Source organism: Dermochelys coriacea, chromosome 10, assembly GCF_009764565.3.
Source record: "Dermochelys coriacea isolate rDerCor1 chromosome 10, rDerCor1.pri.v4, whole genome shotgun sequence".
Taxonomy (NCBI): Eukaryota; Metazoa; Chordata; order Testudines; family Dermochelyidae; genus Dermochelys; species Dermochelys coriacea.
The window spans coordinates 49,470,839-49,498,377 of record NC_050077.1 but is presented as its reverse complement, the minus strand read 5'-3'; the positions used below and the strand labels follow the sequence as shown (position 1 = coordinate 49,498,377).

Here is a 27,539-nt window from a genome sequence, read left to right as displayed (position 1 = left end):
CTGGACAGCACTCTCAACTCAGATGCACTGACCAGGTAGACAGGAAAAGGCCCGCAAACTTTTGAATTTCAATTTCCTGTTTGGCCAGGGTGGCAAGCTGCAGGTGACCATGCAGAGCTCATCAGCAGAGGTGACCATGATGGAGTCCCAGAATCGCAAAAGAGCTCCAGCATGGACCGAACGGGAGGTATGGGATCTGATCACTGTATGGGGAGAGGAATCCGTGCTATCAGAACTACGTTCCAGTTTTCGAAATGCCAAAACATTTGTGAAAATCTCCCAGGGCATGAAGGACAGAGGCCATAACAGGGACCCGAAGCAGTGCCGCGTGAAACTTAAGGAGCTGAGGCAAGCCTACCAGAAAACCAGAGAGGCAAACGGCCACTCTGGGTCAGAGCCCCAAACATGCCGCTTCTATGATGAGCTGCATGCCATTTTAGGGGGTTCAGCCACCACTACCCCGGCCATGTTGTTTGACTCCTTCAATCGAGATGGAGGCAACAAAGAAGCAGGTTTTGGGGACGAGGAAGACGATGATGATGAGGTTGTAGATAGCTCACAGCAAACAAGCGGAGAAACCGGTTTTCCCGACAGCCAGGAACTGTTTCTCACCCTGGACTTGGAGCCAGTACCCACCAAACCCACCCAAGGCTACCTCCCGGTCCCGCCAGGCCGAGAAGGGACCTCTGGTGAGTGTACCTTTTAAAATACTATACAAGGTTTAAAAGCCAGCATGTTTAATGGTTAATTTGCCCTGGCATTTGTGGCTCTCCTGGATATACTCCCAAAGCCTTTGCAAAAGGTTTCTGGGGAGGGCAGCCTTATTCCATCCACCATGGTAGGACACTTTACCACTCCAGACCAGTAGCACGTACTCGGGAATCATCGTAGAACAAAGCATTGCAGTGTATGTTTGCTGGCGTTCAAACAACATCCGTTCTTTATCTCTCTGTATTTTCCTCAGGAGAGTGATATCATTCATGGTCACCTGGTTGAAATAGGGTGCTTTTCTTAAGGGGACATTCAGAGGTGCCCGTTCCTGCTGGGCTGTTTGCCTATGGCTGAACAGAAATGTTCGCCGCTGTTAGCCACGCGGTGTGGGGGAGGCAAAATGCAACCTTGTAACGAAAGCACGTGCTATGTATGTAATGTTAACAGCAAGGTTTACCGTGAAAGAGTGTACCCATTGTTCTGTAAAATGTCTTTTCAAATACCACTGTCCCTTTTTTTTCCCCTCCACCTGCTGCATGTGTTTCAAGGATCACAGGATCTTCTCCTTCCCAGAGGCTAGCGAAGATTAGAAGGCGAAAAACACACTCGCGATGAAATGTTCTCTGAGCTCATGCTGTCCTCCCACACTGACAGAGCACAGACGAATGCATGGAGGCAGACAATGTCAGAGTGCAGGAAAGCACAAAATGACCGGGAGGAGAGGTGGCGGGCTGAAGAGAGGGCTGAAGCTGAAAGGTGGCGGCAGCATGATGAGAGGAGGCAGGATTCAATGCTGAGGGTGCTGGAGAATCAAACTAATATACTCCAGCGTATGGTTGAGCTGCAGGAAAGGCAGAAGGAGCACAGACTACTGCTACAGCCCCTGTGTAACCAACCACCCTCCTCCCCAAGTTTCATAGCCTCCTCACCCAGACGCCCAAGAATGCAGTGGGGGGGCCTCTGGCCACCCAGCCACTCCACCCCAGAGGATTGCCCAAGTAACAGAAGGCTGGCATTCAATAAGTTTTAAATTTTCAAGTGCTGTGTGGCCTTGTCCTTCCCTCCTCCACCACCCCTCCTGGGCTACCATGGTAATTATCCCCCTATTTGTGTGATGAATTAATAAAGAATGCATGAATGTGAAGCAACAATGACTATTGCTTCTGCAAGCGGTGATCGAAGGGAGGTTGGGAGGGTGGTTAGCTTACAGGGAAGTAGAGTGAACCAAGGGGTGGGGGGTTTCATCAAGGAGAAACAAACAGAACTTTCACACCGTAGCCTGGCCAGTCATGAGACTGGTTTTCAAAGCTTCTCTGATGCGCACCGCACCCTCCTGTGCTCTTCTAACTGCCCTGGTGTCTGGCTGTGTGTAACCAGCAGCCAGGCGATTTGCCTCAACCTCCCACCCCACCATAAACATCTCCCCTTTACTCTCACAGATATTGTGGAGCGCACAGCAAGCAGTAATAACAGTGGGAATATTGGTTTCGCTGAGGTCTAACCGAGTCAGTAAACTGCACCAGCACGCTTTTAAACGTCCAAATGCACATTCTACCACCATTCTGCACTTGCTCAGCCTGTAGTTGAACAGCTCCTGACTCCTCTCCAGGCTGCCTATGTATGGCTTCATGAGCCATGGCATTAAGGGATAGGCTGGGTCCCCAAGTTTAACTATAGACATTTCAACATCCCCAACGATTATTTTCTGGTCTGGGAAGAAAGTCCCTTCCTGCAGCTTTTGAAACAGATCAGAGTTCCTGATGATGTGACCTTCATGTACCTTTCCCGGCCATTCCATGTTGATGTTGATGAAATATCCCTTGTGATCCACCAGTGCTTGCAGCACTATTGAAAAGTACCCCCTTGCGGTTTATATACTCGCTGGCTTGGTGCTCCGGTGCCAAGATAGAGATATGGGTTCCGTCTATGGCCCCACCACAGTTAGGGAATCCCATTGCAGTAAAGCCATCACTACCCTTGATATCAGCAGATCATTGACTGCGTTGGCTACTTGCATCACAGCAGCCCCCACAGTAGATTTGCCAACTCCAAATTGATTCCCAACTGACCGGTAGCTGTCTGGCGTTGCAAGCTTCCACAAGGCTATTGCCACTCGCTTCTCAACTGTGAGGGCTGCTCTCATCTTGGTATTCTTGCACCTCAGGGCAGGGGAAAGCAAGTCACAAAGTTCCATGAAAGTGCCCTTACACATGCGAAAGTTTCGCAGCCACTGGGAATCGTCCCAGACCTGCAACACTATGCGGTCCCACCAGTCTGTGCTTGTTTCCCGGGCCCAGAATCGGCGTTCCACCACATGAGCCTGCCCCATTAGCACCATAATGCCCACATTGCCAGGGCATGTGCTTTGAGAGAAGTCTGTGTCCATGTCCTCATCGCTCTCGTAACCGCACTGACATCGCCTCCTCACCTGGTTTCGTTTTGCCAGGTTCTGGTGCTGCATATACTGCTGGATAATGCATGTGGTGTTTAATGTGCTCCTAATTGCAAAAGTGATCTGAGCGGCCTCCATGCTTGCCATGGTATGGCATCTGCATAGAAAAATGGCGCGGAACAATTGTCTGCTGTTGCCCTGACGGAGGGAGGGGCGACTGACGACATGGCTTACAGAGTTGGCTTACAGGGAATTAAAATCAACAAAGCGGGTGGCTTTGCAAGAAACTGAATGGCTGCCTCAAGGATAGAACTCAGAACTTCAAGGATAGAACTCAAAACTGGGTTTAGCAGGCCATTGATTTCATAGAGGGAGGGAGGGAGGGAGGGAGGAGAAAATCAATACAAAACAAATCTGGTCTATTTCTTGTTTTGAGCCACTTCATCTATCTTTATACATCTTGCTGGCAGCAGACTGTGCAGTACGACCGCTAGCCATCATCATCTCCTGGATGCTCGGCAGAAGACGGTGCAGTATGGCTGCTGGCCATCATGTTCTGTTGGCTGCAGATTAAAAGACTGCACTGCCGGTAGGACTCAATCGCCATAAGACGAAACAAGGGAAATGACCTGGCTGAGTCACTCCAATGTTTGCCCAGGTGCCCGGTTAAAAGAGCACCCAGAACTACGTCGACGATGGCTACCAGTCATAGTGCACTGTCTGCTGCCAAAAGGCAATAAACTGCTGCTGTGTAGCAATGCAGTACCACGTCTGCCAGCACTCAGGAGACATACGGTGACTGTCAGCTGAGCGTGCTCCATGCTTGCCGTGGTATGGCGTCTGCAAAGGTAACTCAAGAAAAAGGGCGCAAAACGATTGTCTGCCCTTGCTTTTACGGAGGGAGGGAGAGAGGGAATGGGGGCCTGATGCTATGTACCCAGAACCACCCGTGACAATGTTTTAGCCGCATCAGGCACTGGGATTTCTACCCAGAATTCAAATGGGTGGTGGAGACTGCAGGAACTGTGGGATAGCTATCCACAGTGCAAAGCTTCGGAAGTCGATAGTTGCCTGGGTACTGTGGACACACTCCGCCGATTACATGCACTTAGAGCATTTGTGTGGGGACACACACACACTCGACTGTATAAAAACGCTTTCTATAAAACCGACTTCTATAAATTCGACCTAATTTCGTAGTGTAGATATACCCTAAAATATATAGAGCTAACTTAAGAAACCATGAACACAACCACCACCCACACACCAACAGGTTATCAGAGTGAGATGATAATGCTGATATAGCTGCCCCCACCAATGACGATTACAGAGAAATAATGAAGTGCACTTTAAGCTCTGCACGTTTCAGTGAGCCTGTCTTGACAGTTTCTCTAACAGAGACCTTTTACAAGGTCTTACCCACAGGAACTCATAGGTGCTGGTACACTTCAGGCTCCCTGGGCTTTGCCCTAACACATCTTTGCTTCCTGAATATCCCAAATCATCTTTCCAAAGTATCAAGAGGTACTGGTTTACAAAAATGTACTGTCTCACTGAAAAAAAACAGACATAGTATTCTTAATATATTATGATTACAGGAGAAAAGACATTATGAAGCTATCATTAATGTATCTTCAACTCAATTTCATGCTTTTTCTTGTTGCATAAATTCGAAGTGATGTTCCAGTCCATTCAGCCCAAATACATGCTAATAAATAAAATACAGTACCACAGTTTTTATCTGGGGAAAAAAAAAAAAAGAGAATTTTGCTGATCTAATGTTATAAAGTATCATTTAGTATTTAGGCTCCAGTCATACAAAGACTTACTCATATGCACTGTCTTTTTGTACCTTTCATTGTCTGTTTCTTTATGGGGGAAAAAATTAATCACAAAATCAACAATAAAAACTTTTATTCACCTTTATGTGAGTAGTTCCACTGACTGCAGTGGAATTACCCATACAGCATAAGTCTATGCAGGATCAGGGCCTTATTTTGGTTACATGTGAATTCCTTCCTTTCCAGGGGCTTCTTATTTACTAAATGCTCAGCACCTTCACTATCAGTAATCTCCCTGTTTCTGAAAACTAAAAACGTTTCCGATTTATAATACAGAAGTTGTTAAGTAAACTTATCTTCTCCATGGATCATTCTAGGCAGAGAGAGAGAGAGAGAGAGAGAGAGAGTCATGCTCACTAGACATACTTTCAGATTTCAAACACACACACAAGGCACATTGTGCAATCTTAAGCAGTACTATCCATCCTAGAAAATGAGGGGAGGAGTGGAAAGAGAATCAGTGAGAAGTCTGGCTTCAAATATGGATAGCACAATACAGTACAACAACTAATTCTTTAGTGGAAGACTCCTGCATAAACACATTCTCACTATATTTCTAAGTTTGCCTCTCTTAACATGATATTATTTGAAGATTTATTTTTGTCCAGTCTTTCAAACATCTTCTAAATTAAAGATTGTCAAACAATTGTGGTATATTCACTATAGCCTTGCATGGGCAGATACCTGAGCCTGCACAGAGATGCCAGTGATTTCAACGGGGCTCCGTGTGGGCTCAAGGGTGATCTTGCAATACATTCACTGAATGACTGGGGTCTAATCCAAATGGGATATTAGGTGGGAGGGAGGCCAAATTAGCCTAAAGAGAACATATTGGGGGTAAAGCTAATTTAATTATGAAAGGCACATTATCAACTTGAAATCTAGGCAGTTTTTAAAAACAAGATAATATTAGTTTCAATTATTACATGTGTCCTTAAATCTACTTTACAATTTTTGTTATTATATTTTCCAATTTTTAAAAATTGTTTTTAAATCCCTTGTTGCTGTGCTTAAAAAAAAAACCTCACAAACAGAAGAAACTGATTGACCCATACAGTAAATACATTGACAAATATTTTCCCTCTAATCTCTTTCAGTTATATAGATTGTAGAAGTTAAACAACAATTGGAAAACAAGTTTTAGGCAAAAATATGTTTTTTAAGCTGATGTCCTGTTAAAAAGTGTCTGCATTTGTTCATAAAATGTATTATCTGTAGAAAGACCCCATTTTCTACACTTTCATTTGTAAATTTTATGGAGATGTATTCCAGATTGTATGAAGATTTTCCAGATAACATAAAATATTGTGCTCAATAGACTCCAGAAAACTATATATGAAGACATACACACATGCACTCACCCCCATCCACCCACCCTATTTTGGTTGCAGTTTAGTATCCTCCTCCGCCCCCAATCCTACAATGAGTTCCCTGTATATGGACCCCGGGACTGCATGGAACCACACAGAGGCAGAGAAATCCCCCTCAAGCACAGCACATTTTAGAATGAAGACCATGTTCTTTTAAACATGGCTCCTGACTTTTAAAGATATGATACAAGATTATTTACGTCCAGCTGAATCCATCAATGATTATTTTTATATGCAACTCCTCCAAAACTATGAAATAATCCAGATATGCTTAATTTTAAACACCTAGAGATTGGCGTTTATTCTGCAAATTTTGGGCTAGTCACTTCATTTTCCAGAATAGCATGACTATTTGTTAAGAACCTGATTAAGCAAGGTACTTAAGTGTCTTGCTGAACTGGTGACTAAAAGATCACATCTTATTAAGTTTTGTTAGCAGCCTGCATTGTGATCATGGACTTCCTTTTTATCCATTTATTGCATTTCTAAAATTTCAATGAAACTGATCTGTCTTCTTGAAATCAGCGCTGTCAGCAAAACTCTATTTCATCTTTTTGTTTTTTAAAATGTAACTGCTGACAACAGATTTTGAGTTTATAACTTAACCTTGAGGCCTTGCTCTCAAATGAAACATGGCATATAATCAGCAGGATTTTTAGAAATTATCATTCAAAAAGTCCACTTGACTATCTCCAAGATATATATGACTGGAAAGGATTTTTAAAGATTTTGTTACCCTTTTTTACACTAAAATTGTGGGAAAAATGCATATTCTGTGCAATAAATAAGATATCCCCAGATCTAAGAACCCTGACCATTAAAATAATAAACCTATAAGAAATAACCAAGAATTTTAAAGATTTTAATATATGCATAGCAGATTAATGCTATTAAATACTTTTTATAATATGCTGTGTTGTTGTAACCATCTTGGTCCCCGGATATTAGAGAGACAAGATAGGTGAGGTACTCTCTTTTACTGGACCAAGCAGAAAACCAAAAGCTAGTCTCTGTCACCAACAGAAGTTGAACCAATAAAAAAGAGATTACCTCACCCACACTGTTTATAATATTTAATTTTAAAAGATGCCTAACTGAGCAGAGATGTATACCACTAGTGACCAAAGACAGCTGCAGCTATTGTAATGTTGCCTATTTGGCACCATCATAATTTTATTAACTGCAACCTGTCAGAGTCTCATACCAACGGCATTCAAAAAACTCATTGAAAACTAGGCCCATACATCACAGACATGGGCCATGATGTTGGTAAGGGATCCATCCATGTGGGCGTTCAACTGACTTCAGTGAGACTTGCAAGGGTGTAGAGTTTGTGTGGATGGATGCCTTGCTAGGGCTGATGCCATAGTCCATACAGATTACAAGCACTCTCATAAAAGGTAACTGCAGCATCATAACACAGACCCCCCATGGCACGTCTATAGCGGAAATGTTGCAACTGCCCCTCTGTAGTGTAGACACTTAATACAATGATGGAAAGAGTTCTTCAGTCACTGCAGTAAATCCATCTCGCCAAGAAGCAGTAGCTAAATCAACAACAATTTCCCCCCCCATCAACCTAGCACAGTCTACACTGTGGCTTAGGTCATCTAAACTAAAGCCATGTCTACTTTAGCACTTATATCGGCAAAACTTTTGTCATTCAGGGGGTATGAAAAAAATCCTACCCCTGAGCGACATAGATTTTGCCGGCATAAGTGCTTGTACACACAGTGCTGTGTTGGAAGTAGACGCTCTCCCATCGACAGAGCTACCGCCTCTCATTGAGCTGATTTTGTGTCGACAGAAGAGCTCTCTCGCGTCAGCATAACGCAGCTACAAAAGCGCTCTCACAGGGGCACCGCTGTACTGATACAGCATTTCCTCTGTAAACTTGTAAGCGCAGACCTGGCCTAAGACTCTGAAGGGTGAATTTTTCATACCCGTGAGCAATGTAGCTAGGTCGACCGAATTTCCTAGTATAGATCAGCCCTCAGAAGAGGAGTCTAGTTCATGGTTACCTCACATATTCTGAATGCAAAATGGGTGTAAAACACAACCACCCTGACTTAGTGTCATTTTATACTGGTGTAAATAACCACACAGGGCGCAGAACAGTGGTGAAGGGGTTTCAGAAACGTAGCACAGTTCTGTAAATATAAGCCAATTTAGTCCCATCTACACAGGCAAAAACAGGCCATATTATAATATTTGCACTATTGCTGTTTTAACTTATCTCCCTAATGTGGTAAATTTTGTATGGAAGATGGGTCTTTACAAAAAAGATACTAACCTCAGAAACATTCCCACTGCCCAACCTGGCTTTATGAACATTTCAACTAATCAGCCAGTCTGTGGTTACAGTAAACCAGCAACACCAAACCACAATTTATTTTTATTATGATACACAATTATAATATTGGACAACTAGTTAGAACTGCTGAAGATACAGATTAAAAATAAATTCTTTACTTGTGTCACCAACATCTCTGGCATATTAAAGTAAAATAATGTTACAAGTCTAATTTTTACTTCACCATTTATGCTGGTTACTTGTAATATTTCACTCGGCTTTGACAATTAAACTAGACTAGTCAGTTTTATTTCCTGCTGTGGAGTCTGAGTTTTCATTACTGTACAAGAATATTTAGGAGGGTGGGGAAATCATGAAAGCATTTCTGTTAACATTGCATTAAATTCATCCACTTAAGCTCTAAACAGGACCCAGACAAGTAGGACTGTAAATCCCCTACGGGCCACAGAAATGGTCTCTGTGCCAGCCCCACATGGGCCAGCACAGAACGATGGGATCAGGAAGGCCAAGGGCTGGCCTAGGAAGGTGCCATGCTTTGATGTAGTTTCAATGACCCAGTGCACTAACTAAATAGCATGGAGGGACCACAACCTCTGTTTCAGCCTGAGCGCTGTGTTGGGGATGAATTTCTCCTCTCCAAAACCTTCACACTATCTAATTTATGTAGCTGGAATGAATTTGGACTTCCTTCACCTCCGCCCCCCCACAATATACACTACATTTTGGGACTAATATGACTGGACTGTATCCGTTTAGAACTTTGCTCCAACTAAGACACAAACCAAAAAATGCTAAGACATGCTATTACTATGTTTTCAGAGGGTAAAGAATTGGTGAGAATGACAATATATACCAGTAATTCATTAGAGAATGAATAAAACATTTAATTATTATTATAATTCCAGATCAGATATTTTAATCTCATTTTTGTCTTTAAATATCTCTTTTTTATAAAGAAATTTCCTTATAGTGTTCACATTTGCAATATTTCCCTGTGTGACTGATTCTCTCTTATCATTACATCTGTAGTAAAATATCAAAATACAATGACATGTCAGAATGTTTGCTGGGACTCTGATTGCATATGAGGGAGCAGCTTGGCAGGATTCCATCAGGCATAACAGCTCAGGAAGCCGGAGTAAATGTGGAAGCTAATAGTACATAGACCTACGGTCTGAACCATGCTTAACAATTCATTTAGAAATCTTGGGCTCCTCTTGTCAAGGCCTTAGGAGAAGAGGGAATCCAACAGTCACATGTGCAAAACAAGACAGATGACAACCCAGTCAGCACCATCAGAAATCAACATCAACATCCTCTACAACAAACAGGGAAAGATTAAGAATGAGCTCTCAAAACTGGATACTCTCATAAAGAACCAACCTTCCACACAAACTTCCTCGTGGCTGGACTTTACAAAAACTAGACAAGCCATTTACAAAACACACTTTGATTCTCTACAAAAGAAAAAGGACACTAAGCTATCTAAACTACTATATGCCACAAGGGGCCACAACAATGGTTCCCGTAACCCACCCAGCAATATTGTTAATCTATCCAACTATACTCTTAGCCCAGCGGAAGAATCTGTCCTATCTCGGGGCCTCTCCTTTTGCCCCTCCACCCCCACGAACATGATACAGTTCTGTGGTGACCTAGAATCCTATTTTCGACGTCTCAGACTCAAGGAATATTTCCAACACACCTCTGACCAACATATTAACCCACAGAGACCTTCCTGCCAACACTACAAAAAGAAGGATTCTAGGTGGACTCCTCCTGAAGGTCGAAACAGCAGCCTGGATTTCTACATAGACTGCTTCCGCCGACGTGCACGAGCTGAAATTGTGGAAAAGCAGCATCGCTTACCCCATAACCTCAGCCATGCAGAACACAGTGCGATCCACAGCCTCAGAAACAACTCTGACATCATAATCAAAAAGGCTGACAAAGGAGGTGCTGTCGTCATCATGAATAGGTCAGAGTATGAACAAGAGGCTACTAGGCAGCACTCCAACACCACTTTCTACAAGCCATTACCCTCTGATCCCACTGAGAGTTACCAAAAGAAACTACAGCATTTGCTCAAGAAACTCCCTGAAAAAGCACAAGAACAAATCCGCACAGACACACCCCTGGAGCCAGGACCTGGGGTATTCTATCTGCTACCCAAGATCCATAAACCTGGAAATCCTGGACGCCCCATCATCTCAGGCATTGGCACCCTGACAGCAGGATTGTCTGGCTATGTAGACTCCCTCCTCAGGCCCTTCGTTACCAGCACTCCCAGCTATCTTCGAGACACCACCGATTTCCTGAGGAAACTACAGTCCATTGGTGATCTTCCTAAAAACACCATCCTAGCCACTATGGATGTAGAAGCCCTCTACACCAACATTCCACACAAAGATGGACTACAAGCCGTCAGGAACAGTATCCCCGATACTGTCACGGCTAACCTGGTGGCAGAACTTTGTGACTTTGTCCTGACCCATAACTATTTCACATTTGGTGACAATGTATACCTTCAAATCAGCGGCACTGCGATGGGTACCCGCATGGCCCCACAGTATGCCAACATTTTTATGGCTGACTTAGAACAACGCTTCCTCAGCTCTCGTTCCCTAATGCCCCTACTCTACTTGCGCTACATTGATGACATCTTCATCATCTGGACCCATGGAAAAGAAGCTCTTGAGGAATTCCACCATGATTTCAACAATTTCCATCCCACCATCAACCTCAGCCTGGACCAGTCCACACAAGAGATCCACTTCCTGGACACTACGGTGCTAATAAGCGATGGTCACATAAACACCACCCTATATCGGAAACCTACTGACCGCTATTCCTACCTACATGCCTCTAGCTTTCATCCAGATCATACCACTCGATCCATTGTCTACAGCCAAGCGCTACGATATAACCGCATTTGCTCCAACCCCTCAGACAGAGACAAACACCTACAAGATCTCTATCATGCATTCCTACAACTACAGTACCCACCTGCTGAAGTGAAGAAACAGATTGACAGAGCCAGAAGAGTACCCAGAAGTCACCTACTACAGGACAGGCCCAACAAAGAAAACAACAGAACGCCACTAGCCATCACCTTCAGCCCCCAACTAAAACCCCTCCAACGCATCATCAAGGATCTACAACCTATCCTGAAGGACGAGCCATCGCTCTCTCAGATCTTGGGAGACAGACCAGTCCTTGCTTACAGACAGCCCCCCAATCTGAAGCAAATACTCACCAGCAACCACACACCACACAACAGAACCACTAACCCAGGAACCTATCCTTGCAACAAAGCCCGTTGCCAACTCTGTCCACATATCTATTCAGGGGATACCATCATAGGGCCTAATCACATCAGCCACACTATCAGAGGCTCGTTCACCTGCGCATCTACCAATGTGATATATGCCATCATGTGCCAGCAATGCCCCTCTGCCATGTACATTGGCCAAACTGGACAGTCTCTACGTAAAAGAATGAATGGACACAAATCAGACGTCAAGAATTATAACATTCAAAAACCAGTTGGAGAACACTTCAATCTCTCTGGTCACTCGATCACAGACCTAAGAGTGGCTATACTTCAACAAAAAAGCTTCAAAAACAGACTCCAACGAGAGACTGCTGAATTGGAATTAATTTGCAAACTGGATACAATTAACTTAGGCTTGAATAGAGACTGGGAATGGATGAGTCATTACACAAAGTAAAACTATTTCCCCATGGTATTTCTCCCTCCCACCCCACCCCACACTGTTCCTCTGATATTCTTGTTAACTGCTGGAATTAGCCTACCTGCTTGTCACCATGAAAGGTTTTCCTCCTTCCCCCCCCTGCTGTTGGTGATGGCTTATCTTAAGTGATCACTCTCCTTACAGTGTGTATGATAAACCCATTGTTTCATGTTCTCTGTGTGTGTGTATATAAATCTCTCCTCTGTTTTTTCCACCAAATGCATCCGATGAAGTGAGCTGTAGCTCACGAAAGCTTATGCTCTAATAAATTTGTTAGTCTCTAAGGTGCCACAAGTACTCCTTTTCTTTTTACCATCAGAAAGACAACCTTGTCAGAATGTGGCCAGATAGAAGAAAAGGAAAGATAAAAAGGAGTCAAAGCAGCAGTTCCCATCAGACCAGGAGGCAATGTGGAGGGGCTCATGAGTACTTCTGTACTCCTTTCCAGCACTAATGAGTACTAGTACTAATGGGAGGTTAATTTTAAACAGGGAATGAGAGGAGGGCATAAAAGGGGCAAGAAATACCAAAAGGAGTGCAAAAGAAAGAGGACAGAACAAAGGCATAGGTGCAGAAATGAAAGAACAACACAGCAGAGAAAAAGAAAAAAGATCGTGTTATATCTTGGTATTTTGATTGAATGTTTATTTTGTGTACATATGTTTCCTAACATGACAGAGACTTAACAGCAATCACTAACATCTGTGACTCCAAACCAAAACTTGTGATCATTGTGTGGCTCATGTCAAAAGGTCTGACTGCCCTGATTACAAAAGAGACCATTAAAGTTCTGTTAGATCAAAAATATGTCCTTTTTTTCCAAATGTATTAAATTGATTATAATTAATCTATTTGGTAAGCATATGCAAAATAATTATGTATTTAATCAGGTAAATAAAATCTAAAAAGGGTTTATATGGAGTTATGTATACAGAAATAGCTATAAAGAAAAGGAGTACTTGTGGCACCTTAGAGGCTAACAAATTTTTTTGAGCATAAACTCAAAAGGTGTGGAGTGAAAGGAGTGTGGAGTGGTCCTTTCCACAGATATACCCCTTTCCTTCCCCCTTCCCCACCTTCCCACCCAAAAAAAAGCACCAAATGTATTGAATGGAAACTTTAGTGCACTGTGACTTTTCAACACAATGGTATAACATAATATTTTGTTAAACAAATATGCAGTAAATCTAATGGCTTCTGTCCTTGAATGAAACTATCCATAATATTAACAGCATGTTTCTGTGCTTAATGTAGCAAGGTAAAACTGACCAGCATCAGTAAAGATCTAGAATTAAACTTGCTGAGGTCACTAGATTCATTTCTTGGTTTAAATTTATATCTTCTGCCCAATATCTTATAAAACATACACTACCTGCCATTGCAGTTCATGTGTGAATGAGTCACCAGAGTCAAGATAAGGCAAACAATTTAAAAGTAGTAATCTAGGAAGTCAGAGAATGGAGCTACCAATAAGGACGCTCTGACAATAAGATAACCCCATCATGAAATAAGTATGTAGGATTACTCATGGAAAGTTACTCATGGAAAGTGGATAATTCACTTCTTACATACTTCAACACTGCAGAGAGCAATATGAGGTTTTCCTGTAGCACACGCTAGAGCATTAACTTTGCCAGATGCTTTGTCTGGAGAAATCATCAGTAGCTAGTTTGCAGAACAAAAATCTGTAAGCTAATATGTAATCAGGTGAAGAGCTCTAACTAATCATGTTAAACCTAAGGCAGAGTTACAAAGCAAAATGTTCAGAAAATATAAATGCCCTCTTACTGTATTGTTCAAAATCAAACCATCTATCCAAATGAGGACACAAGTCAATTCATCAGTCAAATATAGCCACGCAGAATGAAATGAATCTAACTTGAAACAGAGACAGGCTTTTTAAAAAAAAAAAAAAATTACAGGACAACCAGTTTTAAATAACTTTCATTTAACTATAGAATTTGAATTCCATCAAATCTGGAGTAAATATCTCAAGACCTCAATTCTAGATCTTACAGCAACTGTTTTATTTAGTATTTTGTAAAGAATTCTTTTATTCTTTATTTTATTTATCCTGTAAAGTGACATTTTTAGACACATGGGATCACAAATTCAGGAGTGAAGTGCTTTAACAGACATGAGACAACCCTTAAAACATCTACAATAACAGAAGAAACTTCAGACTCCTACAAACTGATCAAAGTGCACAGTTCTACAAAAGGAAGCATCCAAAATACAACTAATATAAACAGAAGCAATCTTTCTAGGGAAGAGGCCCTGATCAACTCCAAGCTGGGAGGCATACCAATGAATGTTTCTTCCCTCTAGTGCCAGCCAAAAAGAGCATGGCCATCTTGTGTCAGATACCAGCTGCTCAGTAAATAATGATAATTGCTGCACTACATAAACACCTTTTTTTACCCAGCATTACAAAGTAGATTCTAATGAATAAACTTCTCAGTCCTTCCATATCTGGTCCCAGCTCAACCTTCGGGTAAAATAGGAGAAGAGATAAGGAGAGAGAGTCATACTGATCAATCTGCCAAATCCCAAAATAAGGGACAAAAGAGAATAGTAAAACAGAAAAGCTTAATATAATGTAGAAAATAATTTGGTATTTGTAAATTAACAGTTTTAATCTCATTTTCTTTATGCCAATAATATACGATAATAAAAACAAGAGGAAACCAGGTCTGTGAGGAGTAGAAATAAACTGGAGTCTGCAGCAATGTTTTACTTGTAAAATTCCTAGAAAGTGGAAATAGACGAACAGCCCAAAAAGATCTCAAAACTGCAGACCGAGGTAGACTGTGTCGCAACATATTTAGCAAAGGAGCATGCTGAAAATGCAAAACATATATACACAGAGAAATAAAAATTAAGCTTCTTTATTACAAAATTAGTGTCAGGGTACCTCTAATTTGAAAAATACCAGGGGGGTAGCAACGGCCCTGGCCTTCCCAGCCTACGAATAAATAACTGGTCTGTAATAAGAAGCAGTTGAGAGAGATCTATGGACTCAATCCGGGCTGAGCTGTACGGAGCTGCTGCTGCCTCTTAGCTATGTCCAAGACCCTCTCTACTCAGCAACAAGCAGCTCCGCCTCTCCCTTAAGTTTGAGGAATCCACTTAGGACTCTAGATGCTAGGGAGGAGGAGAGAAGAGGAGGGGGCAAATGAAGAGACAGGCACTGAATCCCGAGCTGCGGAAGGATGGAAACAGAGATAATTAGGCATCCTTCATTGCTGTTGTATCTTCAATTCCCCCTCAATTCCCTGCCCCCATGCCCCAGGAGAAGGCGATGTCAAAAAAAGTTGAACAGCCATTTCCCCAATGTATTTCTGCTCCTTCTACTCCACCAATCCAGTGAGCAGGCGAGATAGGTCTGTCTCTTCCTTCCTTCCTACTGCCCCCTACCCCACACCCCAACATAGGAGGCGTCTTGTAGAAGAAATCTGAGCCATGACGGGAGGGGGGAAACCATTCATAGAATCATAGAATATCAGGGTTGGAAGGGACCTCAGGAGATCATCTAGTCCAACCCCCTGCTCAAAGCAGGACCAATCCCCAATTTTTGCCCCAAATGGCCCCGTCAGGGATTGAACTCACAACCCTGGGTTTAGCAAGCTAATGCTCAAACCAATTCATTTCCCCTGAATGGTTCTTCTTCCTTTCCTCCCGCCTCCATCAGACTTTCCTCTTCACGATTAAAGGGGGCAAATAACTACCGTAGCCCGGAAGACTCCCCACCCCACAGCTCCCCTCCTCCTGTCTCCTCCACGGGAGAAGGACCATTCGGGTCAGCCCCTCCCCCTCTTGCCCGCCGCCCCTCAAGTGGAAGGGCTAAAACTGTCAGAGGGACATTTAAATGTCCCCTAAGTCACTTTAACTAGCCCCTCCACGCTCTACTTGCCCCCTTACCTCTAAGGGGTCCCAGAAACCGTCGGGGCTGAGACCTTCGTTCGTCACGGTTCAGCTCAGCTGCCGCCGAGCCCCGAGGAGGAGCCGACTCTGGCAGCCACCGACTGACTGACTCACACAACTAACTACTACCAGCGGCCGGCCACAGCCAGAGATCACGCCCCCCACCGCGCGCGACACTAACCGTCCCTCCCCCTTCCCCGCGCGGGGCACCAACCGTCACTCTCTCTACTACGCGCTCAGAGGAAGGAGAATCTAGACACTCGCGCGCTCCCGAGCGCGCGGGAGACCGAGCCACGAGCGCGCTCTTGCGCAAAGCGCCCGCCGATTGGCTCCAACGGTGGCGAGGGCGTGACGCCGCAGGGTAAGCGTGATCGGGTTGCTGAGAGATGGTCCCAGTACAGTGCAGTCAGAGCCGGTCGGAGAAGGGGAAACTACGATCCCCAGCATGCATTGCGCCCACCCCGCCGCCGGTCCCTTTAAAAATTGTATTACGTCATCGTGTACGCACGAGAAGGTATACTGCCGCCAGCCGGATCAAATAGTTCTGCGTTGGCTTTCTGCCCCCTTTCCTTTCTCCGGCCTCAACGGTGGAGAGAGAGGGGTCGGTTCTCTCTGCTCCCGCTGTCAATTCCCTTGCGGAGCCTTCCTGCGGAGGGAGCAGGACCAGGGAGGCAGGGCGTGAGGGGGCGGAGAGATCTGTGCGGGGCAAAGGGAAGGGTAATGCGGCCGTGTGTGTGTGTGAGAGAGAGAGAGGCTGGAGGATCCTGAGTGGGGGTGAGGGGATTGCGCGCCGTAGGGGGAACCCCCTCCAGGAAAGCCATCTTGCGGCAGGTCAGTAGAGTGGGTCTGGGAAGCCCCGAGACCCACGTATCCCATCTTCCCGTTCGTGCGGTGCGTGAGGGCCTCTCTGCTTCACTGGGGCGGGGGACACCCCCATGCCCTGGCTCCTAGGGGAAGGGGGGCCTGCCTGGGCACTCAGACCCCAGCAGGAGGTGGGGCTGGGGAAACGTATTTTCCTCCAGCTTTCAGCCCCAGCAGCCTTTATTCAATCTCAGCCCCTCCTCCCCACTCCCTTCTCTTGTGATGAGCCATTGGGCTTCCTAGCCCCCATCTCCACAAGACGCCAAAGGAAATCGGGGAGTAATCTCTAGGATGGGGAGCCAGGGCTTCGTGTGGGGACGAGGGTTTGGAGGGGGTCAAATACATCTGGGGCCTCTTCTCATACAACCCCCATATCTGTTAAGGCACAAGAGGGGCAAAAGTGGTGGTGGTCCTTTAATTTCTTTACTCCATAAACCTTGACTTTTCTATGAGATCGTAGGTAGTTGATACTAAAAACTGCAAGATTGAAAATCCAATCACGACTGGGGAGTTTTAACTGCTAGTTCCAGTAGAATTTAAGCGTCTAGTCCTTGGGTTTCCAAAGAAAGTCTAACAAACCTGAACAGTCTTCTTAAATCTTCAGGTAGACTTCTTTGGGCTTTTTTCAGAACTCAGCGGCTGCAGAATACAATTGACAAGAATAGTCAGTTTCACTACTACTTTCAGGGACCAATGGGTCAGCAGTAAAACCGATGAGAATGATATCAAGCCATGTTCTTCCTGCTTGGGAGAGCTATGAACAGGTGCTTGCAGGAGGTGTGAAGTAGTAGAATTGCACCTACCTTGCTGCGGAAGGGTAAAAATACATCCTTCCACCCCCTCATAGCAGCCAGGAAAGTTTATAGGGAGAGAGAGAAAAGGAACTGCTGGAAGCAAGAAGCAGCTTTAGATTTATCAAACACCACCTATCTAGAGCCCAATTTGAAAGATTGGGACAGTACTCACCTTACCAGCAGATGAAGGCTGGTCTTCTTACCGAGGCATTGCCGCTGAAATTTGCTGAAGGAGGGCAAGCATATTTCTCACTGGTGTGTGGGTGGTAGGCTTAGACCACTTGCTAGTAGGTGGCTGTGACTGGTAAATTTTTCAAACCCTGATTATCCTTATTTTACAGATGTGGAAAGTGAGGCATGTAGGAGTATTAACTTGGTTAAGGCCACATAACAAATCAACAATAGAGCTGGGACTAGAACATGAGAGCACACTTACTGTCACTTTAGAATGTTGGTGTGTGGTTCCTGAGAACATATACCTAACACCATGTTGAAAATAGATATTTATTTAATTGATTATGATGGTTATTTAAAATGCTAGGAAACTGCAACAGACACAGATAAGCATGGCAACACGTTATTTGGCTGCTATTCCTGATTCCAAATTCTTGACTTTAACCATAATATCTTTCCTTAGTTTTGTCGTAAGTCCTTCAGCCCAGGGCTTGAAAAGATTACAAGATACTTTTTAGCTGGAGAACTAACTCTGTTATCCCAGTGGTAGTTATGGAGGATGAGATGTGTGGGCTGACCAACAGTGAGGCCCAGGGGCAACACGTTGGAAGAAGCCCAGTTCATCTCCCACCAACAGTTGGGAAGAGGGTGAGGATACTGAATTTTCTACCAGGTAGCTGTCTCTAGCACCCACAAGTAAGTTTCATTGTTTTGTTTACATCTAGCTGTTAGAAGGGGGTGGCAGGGAGAATGAACTTCCTATCTTTCCTTTCTTCTGTCCAGAATTCTGCCATTATCTTTCTCCCAGAGACTACTGGTTTTACTCTACCTCTACCCCCCAACTTTCATTTATTTATTTTAAGGGAAGGTATGTTACAGGGGAAATAACTCCAGTGCTTGCAGTGGATGCCTCTGTGGCTAATTGTTTTCTAAGCAGCAAGTGCTTGAAATTGACCTTCTTGACAGTTTCACTGGTGCACACAAGCTTTTGAATAGTAGCAGTGAAAATGATCAGTCTTTGCCATGCTGCTGGAGAACAAAAGGATAGTTATGAAAGTTTATCAGACATCTCCTATCTAGAGGCCTAGAAGATAAGGTGATAAGTAACAGTCAACATGGATTTGTCAAGATCAAATCTTGTCAAACCAGCCTAATAGTTGTCTTTGACAGGGTAACAAGCCTTGTGGATGGGGAAGAAGCAGTAGATGGAGTATATCTTGACTTTTGTAAGTCTTTTGATACTGTCTTACATAACCGCCTCATAAGCAAACTAGGGAAATATAAACTAGATGGAGCTACTATAAGGTGGGTTATATATAATATATATATAATAACTGGTTGGAAAACCATTCCCAGAGACTAATCAGTGGTTCATAGTCCAGCTGGAAGGACATATCGAGTGGGAGCCTGCAGGGATCGGTCCTGAGTCCGGTTCTGTTCAATATCTTTATAATGATTTAGATGATGGAATAGAGAGAACACTTAAAGTTTGTGGACAGTACCAAGCTGGGAAGGGTTGCAAGTGCTTTGGAGGATAGGATTAAAATTGAAAATGATTTGGACAAACTGGAGAAATGGTCTGAAGTAAATAGGAAGAAATTCAATAAGGACAAATGCAAAGTATTCCACTTATGAAGGGAACAATCAATTGCACACATACAAAATGGGAAATGACTGCCTTGGAAGGAGTGCTGCAGAAAGGTATATGGGGGATATAGGAGATCACAAGCTAAATGAGTTAAAAGTGTAACACTTGCAAAAAAAAAAAAAAATCATTCTGGGATGTATTAGCAGGAATGCTGTAAGCAAGACATGAGAAGTAATTCTTCCACTCTATTCCGTGCTGATAAAGCCTCAGCTGGAGTATTATTTCCAGTTCTGGGTGCCTCATTTGAGAAAAGATGTGGACAAATTGGAGAAAGTTCAGAGGAGAGCAACAAACATAATTAGAGGTCTAGAAAACATGACCTATGAGGAAAGATTGAAAAACTTGGGTTTGTTTAATCTGGAGAAGACTGGGGGTGGAGGGGACTCGATAACAATTTTCAAGTATGTAAAAGGTTACAAGGAGGAGGTTGAAAAATTATTCTCATTAACCTCTGAGGATAGAGCAAGAAGCAATGGACTTAAATGGCAGCAAAGGAGGTTTAGGTTGGACATTAAGGAAAACTTCCTAAGTGCTAGAGTAGTTAAGCACTGGAATAAATTGCCTAGGGAGGTTGTGGAATCTCCATCATCGGAGGTTTTTAAGAACATGGTAGACAATTGCCTGTCAGGAACGGTCTAGTTATTATATGGTTCTGCCTTGAGTGCAGGGAACTGGACAAGATGACCTACTGAGGTCCCTTCCAGTCAGTCACTTCTACGATTCTATGATCTGCAGCAGAGTCACTTGAGCTATCTTTCTGCAGACTTACAAAGGCTGCACTATTTTGATCTATACCCATTTGTTGTTTGGAAGGCTCTTTGCAACTATAATGGCTGGAAATATTTTTTTTTTTTAAATTAAGGTTTAAATTCTTCAGAAATTTATATCGTAACTCTCCTCATTTGCTAGGGCAAGCTCATTTATCCTGAAAAAGTGGGTGAGTGGGATGTCACTATGTCTCATAACATCATCATCCTCTTTGCCAGAATGAGAGTTGTATCAGTGCTAACATTAGGTACAGATATTTCCTCCAAGCTGGATTCATGCATTGCCACTGGTTAAAACACAGGCTTCAGACAGAAATCTGGAGCATGCCTAGCTCAGAACTCATTCACTTTAATGAATTGCTACTACTCTGTAGTGAAGACATGTACTGGGAGGGGTGTGTGGGGGGGGGGGGTTTCAGCTGATCTGCCCCTTTGAAATGCCCTCTCTGTCATCATTTGATTAGCTGACTTTGATCTCCTCCTGGCTTCAGTGGTTGGTTTCTGTATGAATTTAAACTTAATTGTTTTGGTTCTGTAGTTCATGTGTGATGTAGTACTTGCTTGTGTTTTTTGTGTGTTTTGAAGTTTTTAATTTTTCTAGGCACCGAAGAGTGACTAGAATACCTGAGTTGGTACCAAATACAAAAAGTATGAAGTCACTATAGTTTGCATCTTCAGAATTGGCTCCCTTTAAGGATCTTAAATGAATTTATGTTCATGGAAGCTGCCATGCTTTATTCATCTCTGTCCATAGGACAAATACAGAGCAAAGAGGTAGCACAAGTTTTACTGTCAATCCTGGTCCGGAGGAACCACCATTATGTCCTTGGCTACATCATCCTTTTAAAAAAAAAAAAAAATCTAATCTTTTTATACTACTAATGCTGCACCTCCACCAGTGGGACCACTAAGTTAGACAGGGCTGAGATGGCTGCTGGCATTTTTACTCATGTTTTGTAGACCTACGCTGGGTAGCATTAAATGGTATGTTTGCAGAAAGGTTGATGCGCAGTCTACATTTACACCTCCAGTGTTAGAGATACAACAGTGAAGAACTTAAATAAATACTAGTATAGTCATAGGGTTTTTTTAGGGTGATAGGATAATGGTGAAATGTATCATCTCTAGTTCATTTAAAAGGCTTGTCTACACTTAGCATGGATCCATGCTGCGGCCATCGATCCACCAGAGGTCGATTTAGCAGGTCTAGTGAAGATCTGCTAAATCGACTGCCGATTGCTCTCCCGTGGACTCTGGTACTCCATCAGAACGAGAAGCATAAGGTAAGTTGATGGGAGAGTTTCTCCCGTTGACCAAGCAAGGTGTAGACACTGCAATAAGAAAAGGAGTACTTGTGGCACCTTAGAGACTAACAAATTTATTTGAGCATAAGCTTTCATGAGCTACAGCTCGCTTCATCGGATGCATTTGGTGGAATTTTCCACCAAATGCATAGCTCACGAAAGCTTATGCTCAAATAAATTTGTTAGTCTCTAAGGTGCCACAAGTACTCCTTTTCTTTTTGCGAATACAGACTAACACGGCTGCTACTCTGAAACCTGTCACACTGCAATAAGTCAACCTAAGCTATGTCGACTCCAGCTACGTTATTCTGATGAAGTGAGCTGTAGCTCACAAAAGCTTATGCTCAAATAAATTTGTTAGTCTCTAAGGTGCCACAAGTACTCCTTTTCTTTTTGCAGCTGGAGTTGTGTAACTTAGGTCGACTTAACCCGGGAGTATAGACCTGCTCTAAGACCCTTCTGTTACATAGTTTAAGGAACTCTTTGACCCCTCTAACTTCTCAAAAGGGTGTTAATTGTTATGGAGGAGAAGAGGGTTGTGTGATGTGGATATGTCTGTTAGGGACTTTCATGAGACTACTGACTTACTTCAAGTAGGCCCCTGAATAGCCATCAGATAGCTATAGCTTTGGTGACCACCAATCAGGATTGTATTTAAACTAATGAAATGGGATAGAAGTGGAGCTAGATGAATTTTTTTCAGCAAATAATTAAGTTGCTATAAAAAACATTTTGGGGGCACCAAAACTTCTTCAATTTGGGTAGAATTAGGCACATTTTTTCTGCTGGAAAAAATTGACTTCTTTTTAGAAATTGGTATTTTGACCATTTTGAAATGAAATATTTCAATTTGTCATTTTGAAATTACTTTAGTTTAGAAATTTGGCTACATTTATTTAGAAACTAAACAGCACCTGGAAATGAAATGAAAAGCTAAAAAAAAAAACCCTTCATTTTTGATCAAAAATACAGTCAGAATGAAGGGGTTCCCCCTCTCCCCCACCCAAAAACATTTTGACTTGTGTTTTTGTTTGGGAGTAGGATTTTTCAATTTTAAATAATGGGGTTTTTTGGTTATAAACAAAAAAAAAAATCACTTTTTGGTTTTGAAACTAACCAATTTGTTTTAAGTTTCAATTCGCCTCCCCTAACCAAAACTCAATTATTTGCTCAGCTCTAGCTAGAAGTGAAAAGCTTCATGTCTCTGCACCAATCTTATGCCCATTCAACAATAGCTTTTCCTTTCAGGAAAGTTAGACTATTTTGGTTTCACACTCAAGTGTTTAGAAAATGTCTGCCCAGCCAAAGAACATTCATTTCCCACAAATCTTAGATTTTAGACACTAAACTATTGTAAAACCTCCATTTGTTGATGGAGGTCTTTATTTATAATCTCCTCAGACAAATAAATAAGTGAAGATACAGTACATGGTAACAAATGACTCCCTCTCCTCTTTCTCAAGAGACTAGATTGATAGTGGACATCAGTTGATTGATTTCAGCTTTGTGTATTGTATTTCTTATGCAACATACAGTAAACAGAACCAATGTAAAATAGTGCTGGTTTCACCATGTTACTGTATTTGGAATTGTTATGGCTAAAAATGGTGGGGGTTTTTGTAATGAAGTAAATAGAGTAAGTTGTGATATTGCTGTAGACCCAACAATGTGCCTTTAAGGCACTAGAAAGCTAATGAAGGAAGAAACTGAAATATTTATTAAATGGGCTATGTTGTAGCTTAAAGAATTGCCACCACCTGGAAGCAAGAAAAATCACTGTAGTTGAAACTGAATGACTTAAAGAAATGTGTTATTGATGATAGCAATATGTATGAAGGACTTGGCAAAGTGAAGGAGTTTTGGTGAAAAGTGGCCATTTCTTATTTAAAAAGGAACCCAAGAACTGTGGAATAGGGGGAAAGAATTGTGAACAAGCTTAAAATTCCTCTTTTCTTAAATATTGCAGAAGTGTCATGACAGTTTTTATTCATTCACTGTTGAAAAAGGGGAGTTTGATGTGCTGGTGATCTTTGTTAGGGTTCGCGGGGGGAACTTCAAAATAATTGTAATGCCACTTCTTTGGAACAGTTCTTAGTTGAATGAAATTCTATTTCTAAATCACAATTTCTATGCTATGGAAGCAATAGTTAATAGCACTCTATTGTAACATAGAAATAAATTGAATGCATTAAGAAACATTGCTGAAGATCTGTTTGGACTCTTGCTACATGAATGTTCTTCGTGCTTGTTACCTTAGTTCTCCTGTGCCCTAATCTGTTTTTACTTCCTAGATACTAAAATTGTTCAGACGTTCCTGTCTGGTTGATTTTTGTCTCCTGAATGTGATGATTGTCTTTGGGGCAATAGAGGGTTTTGGCCAATATGACCTTGTCTACCCTGGTGAAAATGTCATTTAAAAAAAAAAATCAGAACTATTGGAAGCCTAATGAAAGTAGGGCTTTATCAGCCTAAGCCAGTATTACATTGTTTCAATGAGACTGTTTTTCAGCAACTTTAACTAAAATGATATTTAAAACAGGTGTGGCTGCTGGAGTCTAGTTTATGCTGTAGCTCATGCTTCTTCAGTTGAGCTGGTGTTAGAACTAATAGGAAATTTTTGCTTTGTTCTTTCACTAGTTCTATTGGTTTTCTTTCTAAGCCTTAGACTCCTAATGGCATGTCAATTTCTAGCCTCACAAAACTGTTTATCCATTATTTGTTTTTTTTTAGCATACTATCAGTAAATGGAAAAGGAGTACTTGTGGCACCTTAGAGACTAACAAATTTATTAGAGCATAAGCTTTCGTGAGCTACAGCTCACTTCATCGGATGCATTTGGTGGAAAAAACAGAGGGGAGATTGATATACACATGTGTATATCAATCTCCCCTCTGTTTTTTCCACCAAATGCATCCGATGAAGTGAGCTGTAGCTCACGAAAGCTTATGCTCTAATAAATTTGTTAGTCTCTAAGGTGCCACAAGTACTCCTTTTCTTTTTGCGAATACAGACTAACACGGCTGCTACTCTGAAACCTGTTTCTCTCTCTCTTTGGAAACTGTCATTGCATAAGTGTGACACACAACTTCACATGCAGCTTTATTAGGAGCAGGTAAAGAAGTGTTTCCAATACAGGGAGTAATGGCATATGCAGGTGGAATGATGCAGACTGGCCTATTAAGAGATTGTTCTCCAACACACTTTTGGGCCATGGTGACATTTACTTTTACTGCTCTGTCATCTATCAGGACCCACAGCATTTCAAATTGTGCCATCTGAAAATGTAACTCTTGTCCTTTGTTTAATCAAATCTCTAATGACTAGACCAAAGAAGTAACCAAATATGCACTCTACACAATCATACCATAATGCCTAACTTAAATCCTCCTTCAATATCTTTTAGTGCCGGGGAGGAAAGATGGGGTCTGTGGAATTAATAAGTTTGGATTCTAATGACTAAAGAAGGAAGCCAAATTCGAGTTGAAGATTTCTTGTAGAAAATGCCCTGCCATTGGGCTCCTGCTTATTTGAAACAATGGACCTATAGCTTGAATAATCTGCTGTTCCCAACTCTGCTAATATTACATTAGAGGAGAGGCAAACCCTTAGGGTCCTCATTAATTTAGGACTCTAGAGGTGGAAATTTAGTTTTCAGACAGAGTTCAAGAGGCTGTTGGAAGTCAGTGCAAGGCAGAGTACCTGTGTTGTGTGATTCCTGTATAACTCATTGCTCAGCAGATGTGAGGCTGACTTTTGCTGTGACTTGAGCTTCTGAGTGGTTCCAATCCACTCTTTTTTTGAAATTGGAGTCAGCTGTTCAACACTCAAACTGCACAAGATTAGCATGATGGTGAGTTGGAGGAAGAATCTGGAAGAGTTAGTGAGGGAAACATCTGCAGTCCTGCTTAAGATAACATGGCTACCATTTATGAGGCAGGCTTGTGTTCTTGGAGTTTTATTAGATTCTGATGTTGGAAGTTCTAGTAACTGTAGCTAAAAAGATGTTTTTCATCTGTGTGGGGCAAAGGAGCACAGCTTTTATTTTTAGCTGCAGACATACCATCAATGGGATCCTGGTCCATGAGTAGGGCTCCTAGGCACTACAATAATACAAATGAATAATAATTATAATATGCCTTTGTCACCTCAAGATTAATTTACTGTAATCTCCTCTAGTTGGGACTGCACATTATTCACAATATTGGATCAGCTGGTCCAGATGTGTTGGAAACACAGAGTTAAGTACAGGCAATGTACTGAATATGATGCAGTTTACCAACTCCTTATGGTCTCAAACATGTTGAACAAGAAGAGTGATGAAACGGATCTCAGACTATTTCACATGAAAGCTATCAGACCAGAAGAGAGATTGCCCCAGATCACCATCTGGTAAGTAATGAACACAGCCACTCTAACAATTGTAAAAAGAAAAGGAGTACTTGTGGCACCTTAGAGACTAACAAATTTATTAGAGCATAAGCTTTCGTGAGCTACAGCTCACTTCATCGGATGCATTTGGTGGAAAAAACAGGAGAGATTTATATACACACACAGAGAACATGAAACAATGGGTTTATCATACACACTGTAAGGAGAGTGATCACTTAAGATAAGCCATCACCAGCAGCGGGGGGGGGGGGGGGGGGGGAGAAGGAGGAAAACCTTTCATGGTGACAAGCAAGGTAGGCTAATTCCAGCAGTTAACAAGAATATCAGAGGAACAGTGGGGGGTGGGGTGGGAGGGAGAAATACCATGGGGAAATAGTTTTACTTTGTGTAATGACTCATCCATTCCCAGTCTCTATTCAAGCCTAAGTTAATTGTATTCAGTTTGCAAATTAATTCCAATTCAGCAGTCTCTCCTTGGAGTCTGTTTTTGAAGCTTTTTTTTGAAGTATAGCCACTCTTAGGTCTGTGATCGAGTGACCAGAGAGATTGAAGTGTTCTCCAACTGGTTTTTGAATGTTATAATTCTTGACGTCTGATTTGTGTCCATTCATTCTTTTACGTAGAGACTGTCCAGTTTGGCCAATGTACATGGCAGAGGGGCATTGCTGGCACATGATGGCATATATCACATTGGTAGATGCGCAGGTGAAGGAGCCTCTGATAGTGTGGCTGATGTGATTAGGCCCTATGATGGTATCGCCTGAATAGATATGTGGACAGAGTTGGCAACGGGCTTTGTTGCAAGGATAGGTTCCTGGGTTAGTGGTTCTGTTGTGTGGTGTGTGGTTGCTGGTGAGTATTTGCTTCAGATTGGGGGGCTGTCTGTAAGCAAGGACTGGTCTGTCTCCCAAGATCTGTGAGAGTGATGGGTCGTCCTTCAGGATAGGTTGTAGATCCTTGATGATGCATTGGAGAGGTTTTAGTTGGGGGCTGAAGGTGATGGCTAGTGGCGTTCTGTTGTTTTCTTTGTTGGGCCTGTCCTGTAGTAGGTGACTTCTGGGTACTCTTCTGGCTCTGTCAATCTGTTTCTTCACTTCAGCAGGTGGGTATTGTAGTTGTAGGAATGCATGATAGAGATCTTGTAGGTGTTTGTCTCTGTCTGAGGGGTTGGAGCAAATGCGGTTATATCGTAGAGCTTGGCTGTAGACAATGGATCGAGTGGTATGATCTGGATGAAAGCTAGAGGCATGTAGGTAGGAATAGCGGTCAGTAGGTTTCCGATATAGGGTGGTGTT

General features: G+C 42.6%; 2 protein-coding genes across 9 annotated transcripts in view; one reads left to right on the top strand and one right to left on the bottom strand.

Annotated features, from left to right (window-relative positions):
- The window catches only part of PEAK1 (pseudopodium enriched atypical kinase 1), a 223,825-nt gene extending 207,145 nt beyond the window's left edge, over positions 1–16,680 (bottom strand). For 4 of the 5 annotated variants that reach the window (XM_043494521.1, XM_043494519.1, XM_043494518.1 and 1 more), the window contains exon 1: positions 16,305–16,680. The gene's annotated coding sequence lies outside the window, so the exon portion shown is untranslated. The remainder of the gene's footprint in view (positions 1–16,304) is intronic. The other variant, XM_043494524.1, reaches the window with a different exon arrangement.
- Positions 16,676–27,539, top strand: part of HMG20A (high mobility group 20A) — a 74,327-nt gene continuing 63,463 nt past the window's right edge. The window contains exon 1 of one of the 4 annotated variants that reach the window (XM_038417925.2): positions 16,676–16,821. In XM_038417925.2, the coding sequence (XP_038273853.2) occupies positions 16,694–16,821 (128 nt within the window). In that variant the 5' untranslated portion in view covers positions 16,676–16,693. Of the gene's footprint in view, positions 16,822–17,011; positions 17,139–26,031; positions 26,245–27,539 lie in introns of those variants that run through there. The other 3 variants (XM_038417924.2, XR_006274933.1, XM_043494526.1) reach the window with 3 other exon arrangements.